At 49.7% G+C, this 12,274-nt stretch overlaps 1 protein-coding gene across 2 annotated transcripts in view; it reads right to left on the reverse strand.

Annotated features, from left to right (window-relative positions):
- The window catches only part of PRDM14 (PR domain containing 14), a 31,293-nt gene extending 20,008 nt beyond the window's left edge, over positions 1–11,285 (reverse strand). The window contains exons 1-5 of one of the 2 annotated variants that reach the window (XM_011940927.1): positions 11,193–11,285; positions 8,777–9,500; positions 8,061–8,114; positions 7,812–7,969; positions 5,822–6,092 (exon numbers count right to left, since the gene is read on the reverse strand). In XM_011940927.1, the coding sequence (XP_011796317.1) occupies positions 5,822–6,092; positions 7,812–7,969; positions 8,061–8,114; positions 8,777–9,476 (1,183 nt within the window). In that variant the 5' untranslated portion in view covers positions 9,477–9,500; positions 11,193–11,285. Of the gene's footprint in view, positions 1–5,821; positions 6,093–7,811; positions 7,970–8,060; positions 8,115–8,776; positions 9,501–10,765; positions 10,924–11,192 lie in introns of those variants that run through there. The other variant, XM_011940926.1, reaches the window with a different exon arrangement.
- Positions 11,286–12,274: the final 989 nt, after the last annotated feature.

The following is a 12,274-nucleotide window of genomic DNA, read 5'->3' on the forward strand; positions in this document are numbered from 1 at the left end:
GCCAGGCATGGTGGTGCATGCCTGTAATCCCAGCTAGTTGGGAGGCTGAGGCAGGAGAATCACTTGAACCTGGGAGGCGTAGGTTGCAGTGAGCCAAGACTGTACCACTGCACTCCAGCCTGGGTAACAAGAGCAAAACTCCATCTCAAAAAAGAAAAAAAAAAAGCATAATTGTGCCAGGTGTAGTGGCTCACGCCTGTAATCCCAACACTTTGGGAAGCTGAAGTGAGCAGATTGCTTGAGCTCAGGAGTTTGAGACCAGCCTGGGCAACATAGTAGGATCCCATCTCTACAAAAAAATAATAAAAATTATCTGGGCATGATAACACACGCCTTTAGTCCCAGTTGCCAGGAGGCTGAGGCAGGAGGATTGCTTGAGCCTGGGGAAGGTAGTTGAGGCTGCAATGAGCAGTGATTGAGCCACTACACTACAGCCTGGGCAACAGAGCAACACCTTGTCTCAAAAAAAAAAAAAGAAAGTCGTAAACATGTCATTGTCACACTGTCATACCTAAACAATTAACTCTTATTCTTTTATAGAAACATATATGTACTTATATACACACATATATATTTGTTTAATTACTTTCTGGTCAGTCCATTCAAATTAGGATTCAAACAAAGTCTACATGTTGTATATGGTTGCTATGTCTCTTAAATATCTTAACCTATAGGCTCTCTTTCCCTTTTGTTCCTTGAAATGTACCATTGAAGAGACCCTTCCACTAACCCCATTTAAGAGCAGTGCAACCCTGCAGCTCTTGAACACATTCCTGCCTACCATTTGTTACAAGGTTAATACACTGAGGCCAACCTATTTCTCTTTGTGCCTTTAAGATCAGCCTGAGTTACAAGCTCAGGCAGTCACCAGGACAACCGCAGCTGATTTCCCAGGCTTCACAGTGCTGTTCCATTCTACGAAATTCGAGGGACCTTCTTAGTTTATACTTCATTACTCAAAACTTGTGGCAGATTCCACAGCTAGAATCTTTATGTATAGAGTAAGAGTGAAAGCATCCTGACTTCCCTAATACACAGGGTTACTGTGATGACTAATTTAATTCTAATACTTACTGAGTCTTACCAATGTGAGTGATACTATCACTGAATGGCAAGTAAGACTGAGAGAAGTAAATCTGTTTTTATCAATGGAGGAGGGAGGAGGAGAGAAGTTAGAGAGGGTGTAGCTAGACTCTAGCAAAGCAGGTCCCACGTCCAGGGGTGTCTATGTGTTGGGGGAAGGCGAGAGAACAGGGGCCACCTACAAAAGCATCCCTGCAGAGGATACTCTGGATTCCAGAGGATAAAGTGGCTTTGACTATGAATGCACCACTGAGACCTCATTGTTTGACCCCCGGGAGGAAGAGCAGCCAAGAGTGAGTCTATGCAAGTCTGCAGATAGAAATCTTCTCAGCATCAGGACAGCAGGGAAGCTGTCCATCAGGGACTTTGTTAGTTCACAACTACATCCCAGGCACATTTAACAGGTGGCTAAGGAAATAAACCATTAAGTAAATAACCAGGAAGGCAACTGCCAACCCCAAGCTGATCCATTGCCCTGCTCTGTCTATCACTTTCATTGAGGTGCTAATACTCTCAGAATCCCCGTGCCAGGACACTTTTTTGGCACAGAGGTAGAATTTTTATTGGTCAGAAGTACCTGGCCTTCCTGCTTCCTGCGGTGGGAAGGGAAGAGAGGGTCAGCAATTTTACAAACATAAACAATAAAGCACACCAAAATTTAGAATAGTTTCAGTACTGAGTTTGCTTAAGAACAACCACTTAAGCAGAAATGAAACCTAATTTCATCTTGTTCCCTATCCTTTCAAATTTTATCTTGTTCCCTATCCTCCCTCCCCCTATCTCTTCACACCTCCACACCGCAAAACACACACAGAAATTCCCTCTCCCTCAGGAGAGGGCAATGCTTGCATATTCAAATAACCCGCCCACATACAGTCTAGGCCCTTCCCTCACCACTCAAGACCTTAAAGGGGAAGGCTCCCACCTACCACCAATCCTGGCCAAAAAGCCTTTGGGGAAAAAAACTCATTTGAGAATGCAATGGAATTTTAATTTTTCTTTCCTTTTTATCACATCCAAACCATTCATATTAATAGATTAACAAATTAGCATTCATTTATAATTATTCCCAACAAATTAAGTCATTCACAAGATTCCCTCCATTGTCCAAAATATATGTCCTCAAAACAATGCTGTAAGCATCAGGTATCAGTTGGTTCAGAACTGCAACACAAGTATCTTCTCTACATGCTGGGTTTCCCCCACACTTAACCATCATAAGCCCTCATTCTGTTGCTTGCTCTGATTGCCTCTGATATCTGCATACTATTCCAGTTAATAGCATACAGGTTGAGCATCCTTTTTCTGAAACGCTTGGGACCAGAAGTATTTTGGATTTCAGGATTTTTTCGAACTTTGGAATATTTCATATACTTAATGAGGTATCTTGGGGATGGAACAAAAGTCTAAATATAAAGTCTATTTATGTTTTGTTTTATACATACTTTATACACATAGCCTGAAGGTAATTGTTTTTGTTTTTGTTTTGAGATGGAGTCTTGCTTTGTCTGCAACCTCCACCCACCGGCTCCTGAGTAGCTGAGATTACAGGCATCCGCCAGCACACTCAGCTTATTTTTTTGTATTTTTAGTAGAGACGGGGTTTCACAATGTTGGTCATGCTGGTCTCAAACTCCTGACCTCAGGTGATCTGCCTGCCTCGGCCCCGCAAAGCGCTGGGATTACAGGCATGAACCACCGCGCCTGGCCCACCTGAAGGCAATTATACACAATATTTTACTTTATTTATTTATTTATTTTGAGACGGAGTCTCGCTCTGTCCAGCCTGGGTGACACAGTGAGACCCTGTCTCAAAAAGTAATAATGATTTCTCCAAAGGATAATGATAACCATCTTGTCAGTTATTAAGCAGGTACTTTTTTCAAATCCATTGCTCACTTTTCTTTCTTTCTTTTTGAGATGGGGTCTCACTTTGTCGCCAGGCTGGAGTGCAGTGGTGCTATCTCAGCTCACTGCAACCTCTGCCTCCTAGGTTCAAGTGATTCTCCTGTTTCAGCCTCCCGAGTAGCTGGGATTACAGGCATGCGCCACCACACCCAGCTAATTTTTTGTATTTTTAGTAGAGATGAGGTTTCACCATGTTGGCCAGACTGGTCGTGAACTCCTGACCTCAGGTGACCCACCCACCTTAGCCTCCCAAAGTGTTGGGGTTACCGGCGTGAGCCACCATGCCCAGCCTGTTGACTTTTATTTCAAAAGGAGTTGGTACATTTCAGGAAGTAACCAACAGGTCTTGGTTTGGTGCTAAGTACGAGACAACTTAGAGCTCCATAGATCATAGAGAATCCCAACCATTTTTGCCTCCATTCCTATCTTTACCTGCATTCCCATACCCACGCCACCCACCAAAACACTTCTGGTCCCCAGCATTTCAGAAAAAGGATACTCAACCTGTATGCAGATATCAGAGGTGATCAGAACAAGCAACAGAATGAGGGCTTATGATGGTTCAGTGGCGGGGAGAACCCAGCATGGAGATAAGATACCTGGGGGAGTAGGAAGATAGTTCACCAAAACAATTCTGACAGCTCCTCATCGTTGGGACCATTATTTATCCTTAAATAATGACTGCTCATTATTTATCCCCTGATTTCTGGTGGACATTTCCTTGCCTTCTGCTTCACTATTCCCTGAGTCTGATTGCCTTCCCTCTCTCCCTCTGCCTTACACATGCCTTATTTCATCTCATCCCTAATCAGTTTTTTCCAACTTAGTTCTAGTGTCTTCCTCTCACTCAGTATGCACTGGGATCCAGAAGCAGGAGATACTAAGGTGTTTAGGGTTATTTCCTGCCCTGAAGCATCTTAGTCTAGCAGGAAAACAGGCATGCAGATGCAATTTGCTCTTTTTTTTTCTTTTTTTGAGATGGAGTTTCGCTCTTGTTGCCTAGGCTGGAGTGCAATGGCATGATCTCAGCTCACTGCAACCTCCGCCTCCCAGGTTCAAGCAATTCTCCTGCCTCAGCCTCCCTCAGTAACTGGGATTACAGGCACCCACCACCATGCCTGGCTAATTTTTGTATTTTTAGTAGAGACAGGGTTTCGCCATGTTGGCCAGACTGGTCTTGAACTCTCAACCTCAGGTAATTCACCCGCCTCGGCCTCCTAAAGTGCTGGGATTACAGACATGCGCCACTACGCCTGGCCCATTTTTTTAAAAAAATCTGTTCCTTACACATTTATTATATCATAATAATTTGCCTTCTCTCTCTCTTTTTTTTTTTGAGATGGAGTCTTGCTCTGTTGCCCAGACTGGAGTGCAGTGGCATGATCTTGGCTCACCACAACCTCTGTCTCCTGGGTTCAAATGATTCTCCTGGCTCAGCCTCCCCAGTAGCTGGAACTACAGGTGCCTGCCACCATGCCTGGCTAATTTTTGTATTTTTAGTAAAGAAGAGGTTTTTTGTTTTTTGTTTGAGATAGAGTCTTGCTCTGTTGCCCAGGCTGGAGTACACTGGTGCGATCTTGGCACACTGCAACCTCTGCCTTCCAGGTTCAAGTGATTCTCCTGCCTCAGCCTCCCGAGTAACTGGAACTACAGGTGCATGCCACCACACCTGGTTAATTTTTTGTATTTTTAATAGGGACGTTCACCGTGTTAGCCAGGATGGTCTTGGATCTCCTGACCTGGTGATCCGCCCGCCTCAGCCTCCCAAAGTGCTGGGTTTACAGGCGTGAGCCACTGTGCCAGCCTGAGATCAGGTTTTACCATGTTGACCAGGCTGGTCTTGAAGTCCTGACCTCAAGTGATTCCCCCACTTCAGCCTCCAAAAGTGCTGAGATTACAGGCGTGAGCCACCATATCCAGCCTGCCTTCTCTCTTATTTACAGCAATATGCATTTATCTTGTCCCACCTACTAGATTAGTAGTTCCTAAACTTCAGTGTATCTAGAAATCACTTGGAGAGCAAATTCCAAAGTCTCACCCCTGGAGTGGGCTGGTGGTTCCCTAGCCCCTTGCTGCTGGAATGTGGTCCAGGGACCAGGACCAGCAGCACACCCTGGAAGTTGATAAAAATACCAAATCCTGGGCTGCTACCCTGAATGAAAACCGGCATCATGAAGATCCCCAGGTATTCATTCCCACATTAAGGTTTGAGAGTGAGAGTCCAGCTCAATATTTCTCAAACTTGCCTGAGACCCATTGTAGGCAATGGATTTTATACTCGACACCCAGCATACACACAATATGCCCATGTGAAACAGAAATTTCACAAAACAATCCTTACTCTTAAGTGATTCCCATCAATATTTTCTATTCTACTCTACACTTACTCTTTTTTTTGTTTTTTAAATGTGGGTCTCGACCGCTAAATTGATTTCCCACCCCACTAAGACATGCAACTCTGCAACCCACCATTTGAAAAACACTGCTCTGGTGAATTGACTTCAGCTACATTAGCCTGGGCAGAGATGAATCAGAAACTGGCTCACCTATGGTAGAAGTTACATCCATTTAGTACATTTTCTTTTATTCTTGGGGTGGAAGGTCGGGAAGAAGAACAAGTATGTTTATAAATAGGAGTAGCTTCCGCAGCTTTGGGAAGCTGAGGATGCTTTCCTTCACATGGGTAATGCCCTCCCGGTTAGAGACACTCTGGGTTAGTCCTCTGCATTAGCCTTTGGGAGGCAGGAGCTGTGCATGGAGGGTTTGTGGAAAAGAGCCCAGTCCTTCTACTGGAATGCCCTCACTGGGCGAGGTAAGGGTGTGCACTCACCTTCAGAGGGCCCAGATGGCTGCTTCCCGGGCTCTGTGACCTGAAGGCTCACAGGAATGTCCAGAAATTTCTCATAGCAGTCTCCATACCACACCAGGAGCTCTTGGTTCTGATGGATCTCTTTGCAGCTCTCATAAAATATATGCCCTTGACACTGCACAGCAACTAGGTTCTGCTCCTTGGGGAAGCGGGCACAGTTGACATAGGACATCCAATTCCCCGTACCTCCTTTTCCATCTATAAAGTGGCTTAAATGACCATCTTCAAAGATCTAAATGAAATAAGACATGAAGTTTGTATTGTACTTTTTTTTGATCTAATCTACAAAATAATTTTTTAATACTTATAACCTAAACATCACACTTGAGTCCACCAAATAAACTTCTATCATTCCGATTTCTATGTAATTACAAGTGGTTTATAAATCTACTTATGCCAACGTAGATTTGTTAGTTTAAGGACATCTCTCTAGGTAATGTCACATATTGGGTTTTTTGGTTGTTGTTGTTTTTAGAGACAGAGTCTTACTCTGTCGCCCAGACTGGAGTGCAGTGGCTCAATCACAGCTCACAGTAGCCTCGAATTCCTGGGCTCAAATGATCTCCCACCTTAGCCCCCTGAGTAGCTGGAACTGAAAGCATGCACCATCACGCCTGGCAAATTTTTAAAAAATTTTTTGTAGGGACAGGGCCTCACTGTTTCCCAGGCTGGCCTCAAACTCCTGGGTTCAAGTGATCCTCCCACCTTGGCCTCCTAAAGTGCTGGAATTATAGGTGTAAGCCACTGAGCCTGCTTAATGTAACATATTCTAAAAGATTCTTACTTTTATCACTTTCTTGATTCCCAAATTCCTATAGTGAGCATGTTAATTTCATAAACAGAGGTAAGTGAAACAAAAACGTCGTATTTAATTCTACCATTTAAACACAACTGAATAGTTTTATATTTTACTCCCACTTAGTTTTCACGCATATTAATGGAGCTATAAATTATTTCTTTCAAGGCCAAGTTTGGTGGCTCATGCCTGTAATCCCAGCACTTTGGGAGGCCAAAGCAGGCGGATCATGAGGTCAGGAGTTTGAGCCCAGCCTGGCCAACATGGTGAAACGCCGTCTCTACTAAAAGTACAAAAATTAGCTGGGCATGGTGGTGCAGACCTGTAATCCCAGCTACTCGGGAGGCTGAGGCAGGAGAATTGCTTGAATCCAGGAGGTAGAGGTTGCAGTGAGCTGAGATCACGCCACTACGTTCCAGCCTGGGTAATAGACAAAGACTCCATCTCAAGAAGAAGAAGAAAAAAAAGACACGAAAAATTATTTCTTTCTCTGCTGCTGGTAATTTCACTGTCTCCAACATTTTGTTATTATAAACAACGCTGGGATTAACATATTCCACATAGCCTCGATTTCAGATTATTTTCCTGTAGTATATTCCTAGAAGCAGAAATTCAGGGTCAAGGGACTTTGAACATTTTAAGGCACCTGATACATTCTGACAAATGGTTTTCTCCTGCAGGTAATAAAATGCAATCCACTAGCATATCCCTAATATATCATCACTAGATCTTGAAGAGTATCTGGTTGTTGCTTTTTTTTAATCCTTGACTAATTTTATAGGTGAATAATATTGAATTTTAAAACTTGTTTTTATTCTCTTTAGCATACTTTCATCACTCTATATCTAAAGCATTTGATTTTGTCTATATATATAATACAACACATTGATTCTTTAAATGTATATTCCATAGTTAATCTTCCAGACTAAAATGACATTAAGACACCCACAAAACACAGAATTCATGCAGAGGTGCTATCCTCATGGAGAGAACACTGGCCATTCCTTCCTTTTACAGGCAACACAAACCACAAGTATCTGCCCTGGATGCCCTCTCTCTCTGACCAGGACTCTCCCAGAAGGGCAAAGGCCAAGATTTCCCCCCACTAGTCTCCCGCACCATTTTCAGCAGCAGACCCACCAGAAACAGATTTACCTCCCACATCACAGAATTGTCTCCATAGGTCTTCACTTCACTGGCGTGGACCACTTTACCTTGAAAGGGCCCAAACCTAACTCCTTTGGCAATAAAACTACTGCAGAACACACCAAAATGTGGGACTTCACCAAACACAGTCTGCATAAGGCATAGACCTAGGGGAAAGCAGAGGCAGGAAAAGAGAATGAGGAGGGTTGACTCTGCATTAGTTCAGGGAAAGAAATCCATGCAAGGAGTCCTGCCTACCTTCTGGAAGTTGAAGGGAGTCTTTATCCAGAGTTTGAGGAAGGGAATCAGACCCTAGCAAAAGGCAGGTTAAAACAAAACAATTTTTCATTAAAAATGTATTATAAAGTGCTTTTACGAAGTGTTTCCCTCCTTAACTCCCTAGAAGTAACCATCATTCCAGTTTGATGTTTATTTGTTGTTTCTATTTTTCCCTGCTCATTTTACATGGTCTGTTCATATACGATTTCGCTGTATACAATTCCATATACAATTTCTCATTTGAGACTCAGAACAGCCTCATGGAAGGTTATGTAATTAACCCCATTAGGCAAATTCAGAGAATCTGAGGATCATAGGTAATGCTTGATTAGTCAAGGAAGACTGGTTGGAAGTCCAAAGGTTGGAAGTCAAGGTCAGGGTAGCTAGCTGAGCTGGGACTCCTAGGTGTGAACTGCTGAAGCCTGTCATTGCATGTCAGCATAGAATCTGAACCTACCTGGGAGTTCACTGCAGGAACCATTTCTCTCTTGGTCCTTAGCTCTCACTAAAATCAACCTTGGTCATGCAGTTAAGCAAGCAGGGCCTCAGAAGTGAGCCCAGACAGCCCTGGCTCTCATGGAGATACTTCCCCCTTTCCGCCCTCTACAGCCTCAGCTCCACCTGGAAGCGCCTCTTCCCCATCCTGCCTGCATTCCCATCCAATTCGACTCCCAAATGGTGTGAATTCCCTTTACCAGAGCTGTCTGTGGGGACCAGGAGGCCTGAAATCGCATGGTGCAGGCTGGCTGGGTGATCCAGGCTGGGAGTGACCCCGTACAGAACGAAGTGCAGGTCCTGCTCCGTGAACTGGAACCGAGCAGGGGACTTCCCTTCTTGGTTGGAGGGTTTGGGACCATTCTCTGACTGCTTGCTGGGTGAGCAAGGTAATAACTGGGAGGTCCTAAGCCCCTCAGGTAACAGAGAAGCATCCACAGGGGGCGGTGGAATTAAAGTGTCAGGTCCACAACACGGGCCACTCTCGTTGTCGCCACCAACGATTTGGTGGCCCGGATCTTCACTGCTGGCACCCGTGTACTCGTGGCTGCTGCTCAGGAAGGGCGGCACTTCCCTGGGGACGTGGGGAATTGGGTACCACGGTGGCAGCTTGCTGTACCAAGGTAGATCGTAGAGAGACTCCCTCTGTAGGCCCAGACCCGGGCTCAGCAAGGGAGGAGCCATCCGGAAGGCGAAGGGGGGCATGGCGGGGACAGCAGACGCGGCGGCATCCAGCTGCCGGAAAGGTTGGAAGTCTTCCTCCATGGTGGCCAGGCTATTTCTGTAGTGTCCATAGGCCGGGAAAGGCGTGTAGTACGCGGCCAGGTTCTGCGGGCTGCTCTCCGGCGGGTAGCACACCTTGTCTTGAGTCGCGGCCTCACCTGGCCCGGGGAGAGCCATCCCGGGCCCGCACGCTCGGCGGCTCTGCGGAAAAGCGGGCGCCGCTGAGGACATCGCGCCGGAGTTGCCCAGGGTCCGACCCGCGCCTCCCCGCCAGCCTCCTCCACCCGAGCCAGCCCCAGATCCAAGGGAACAGAATAAACGCCCCCAGTACGATCCCGCCTGCCCTCTCCCACAATTAAGACAAAACGAAAAACAGCAATAGAACCAAACACAAAAAAGCCCCAAACGGAAATCTGCCGGGATCTCGTCCGACTCTAAATTCCGGGTTAGTGTTGCCTTCGCCTTCCCTCTCCAAGTACCCCTTCCCCAAGCCCGGCCGCTTTCCCACACTCGCTCTCCGCTTTCGGCCCCCAACCCGGTTCCCGCAAAACCCGTTGAAGTTCCCTCTCCTTCCTTCTCCTCGGTCCTACGAAACTCTTTGGTAGGGTCCGAGGGAGCCGCGGGGCCCTCCCAAACCCCGGGCTGGGCCGGGAGCCGAGCGCAGGCGGTCGGAGGGTACTGGAGCAAGCGACAGCTCCAGGCGCTCCTGGGCCCTCAGCTGGGAGGGAAGAGCCGAGGACCCTGGGTCGCACCGCGCAGATGGAGACGCGCTCCCAGAGCCCCCAGGCAGATCTAGTGACACCGCGACTTGCTCCGGCCCAGCGGTCTGACCCCGCGGGTCCTCGCGGTCCTGACTGCCCGCAGGGGAGGGGCGCGTCACTTTTGGCTGCCCTAGGATGCACCGCCTGAACCCCTTTTTCCCTTGTGGGCAGCGTCTGCCACATTCCCCGGGTCCCTCGGAAACTCCAGTCATTCTACCAGGACTACTGGGGCCTGGGGTCGTCCCTCGGGAGCCGCGAGGTCTATCCCTGGCCAGGTGGAAGCGAAGAGCCTCGGCGACTGCCAGTCGTCCCGCCCCCGCGCCGCCGGGAAAGGATGGCGTTTTAATAGACAGGCAGCAAGTTCACCGAGGCCGAAGAATGAAGCCCCTTTAGGGCCGGCGGGTCTTGAGATCAATGAGCCCAATAAGAAAACCAAGCAGGGTCACGACTCAGAAATTAAAGAACACGGGGTCAGGAGAAGAGGTCAGCCACGACACAGGCAGCGGCCCGTCTCCTCCCGATCCTCCAAAGACGCCCCTCTCCTGGCCTCCTCCGACTTCAGGGATCTGCAACTTGGTATTCAAAGCCCCCGAGAGGACAGAACGACCATCCAAAACGAACTGCGCCAGCGAGTGCTGTGGCCCTCCCCAGCGGCCCTGGAAGACCACCGCCCAGGGCCCTGGGCACGCCCTGCCCCGCGCCTACCTCCGACACCACCTCCGAGAGCGTCACCGTAGAGCAGGCGCCTCCAGGGCGCAGCGGGGCCACTCGGGCTCGGTAGACTTCGGGCGGGCCCTGAGGGCTGAGCCAGGATTAAGAGGGCGGGTGGGGCCGCGGGGCATCAAGAGGGCGACGGTAGGGAAGTGACCCGGCCCACGCAGATCCCCGCGTCGTCTTCTCCCCGCCCACTACTGCCATTGGCCGACTCTCGACTCGCCCTCTGTCCCCTGGGGTCGCGCACTTAACTCATCAGTTCTCCAAACCCTCCCTGGGACCCTAGTGGAGAACACTCTCCGCTGGCCTTCTAGGGCAGACACTATTGCCGCTCCAGGCGTGCGGAGTCGGGGAGCAAAAAGCCTGACACGCGTGCTACCCAGGGCCCCCATATAAGGTCCCCCGCGCGCACACACACCCTGAACCGGAGCTCAGAAGGCCTGACTGGCGTCCCGGGGTCGAGCCCCTTAATCTCGGCTCCCAGTTCGGAAGAGCACAGCGCGCCCGAAGGCGGCGTGTGACCCGCTGGTGCACCTGGTGGGCGTCTGTTCCCGACACCTGGGGATGAGGCGGGCGCGCCCCGAGCGCTGGGAAGCGGCGCCTCGCGAGTTCCCGGCAGTGACACGTGGGGGCGTTGGGCCCGCACCCCCGACGCTTCCGAGGTTTCGGGTGGTCGTTTTGCTCTTTCGGGCGCTTTTATTCCTTAAGTGGCTTTAAACGACCGAGGATGGGCCTCCTGCGCCGCCGCAGCTGTCACTTCCTTCGGGGAAGGCTCGCGACCTTGGACGCGCAGGCTCTGAAAACCAACGTCCAGACCCATACCGAGAGCCCAAAGACCGCATTTGAATTCCCCTCGCCGGCCATTGAGGGAGAGAAAAGGAGCGCTTAGTTCCATTCACATTCACAGAAGGAAGCGCCGAGGGTGGGGGAAACGCGGTCTTGTCGGGTGAGCCGGGCCAGGTTCCTCGCCTCCCCCCCTCCGCGGCCGCTGCTTCCTCTTAGCTGAATGGGGAGCGACCTGCCCCGGGCGCGGCCTTGGGGGCTGAAGACTGAGGTGCAGCCTCACCCCCGGCTTGCCAGCGGCTTGGAGGAGAGCGGGAAAGGAGGAACGTCCACCCGGCTAAGAGACGCCGCCAGAGTCCCTAAAGCTGGCGGGGGAGGGAGGCCGGGGTCCCGTATCTTCAGAGCGCCCGCAACCGGGCTTCTGGGCTTCTGGGTGCGCGGAACCTGACCCTGTAGCCTTCGCCAGGGCGCGGCGGGGCTCCAAGAGCGGAGGAAGGAGCCGGACTCGCGCCTTCGAGGGCGCGGGCGACGTGCACTCAGCCTTATCTCTCCGCGCGCCCTGCCGCCCGCTCGGCCCCTTCGCTGCACCGGGTCGCTCTGGTCCCCGCGCCCGCCCGCCCCGACGCCTTCGCGTGGTTCCACGCTGCCCGCGGCCAGCCCCGTTTCGCTTCGCAAGGAGCGTGTTGTTTTCTCAATCGAAATGGGATCAAGATCCCA

Source organism: Colobus angolensis, unplaced genomic scaffold, assembly GCF_000951035.1.
Source record: "Colobus angolensis palliatus isolate OR3802 unplaced genomic scaffold, Cang.pa_1.0 Scaffold194, whole genome shotgun sequence".
NCBI lineage: Eukaryota > Metazoa > Chordata > Mammalia > Primates > Cercopithecidae > Colobus > Colobus angolensis.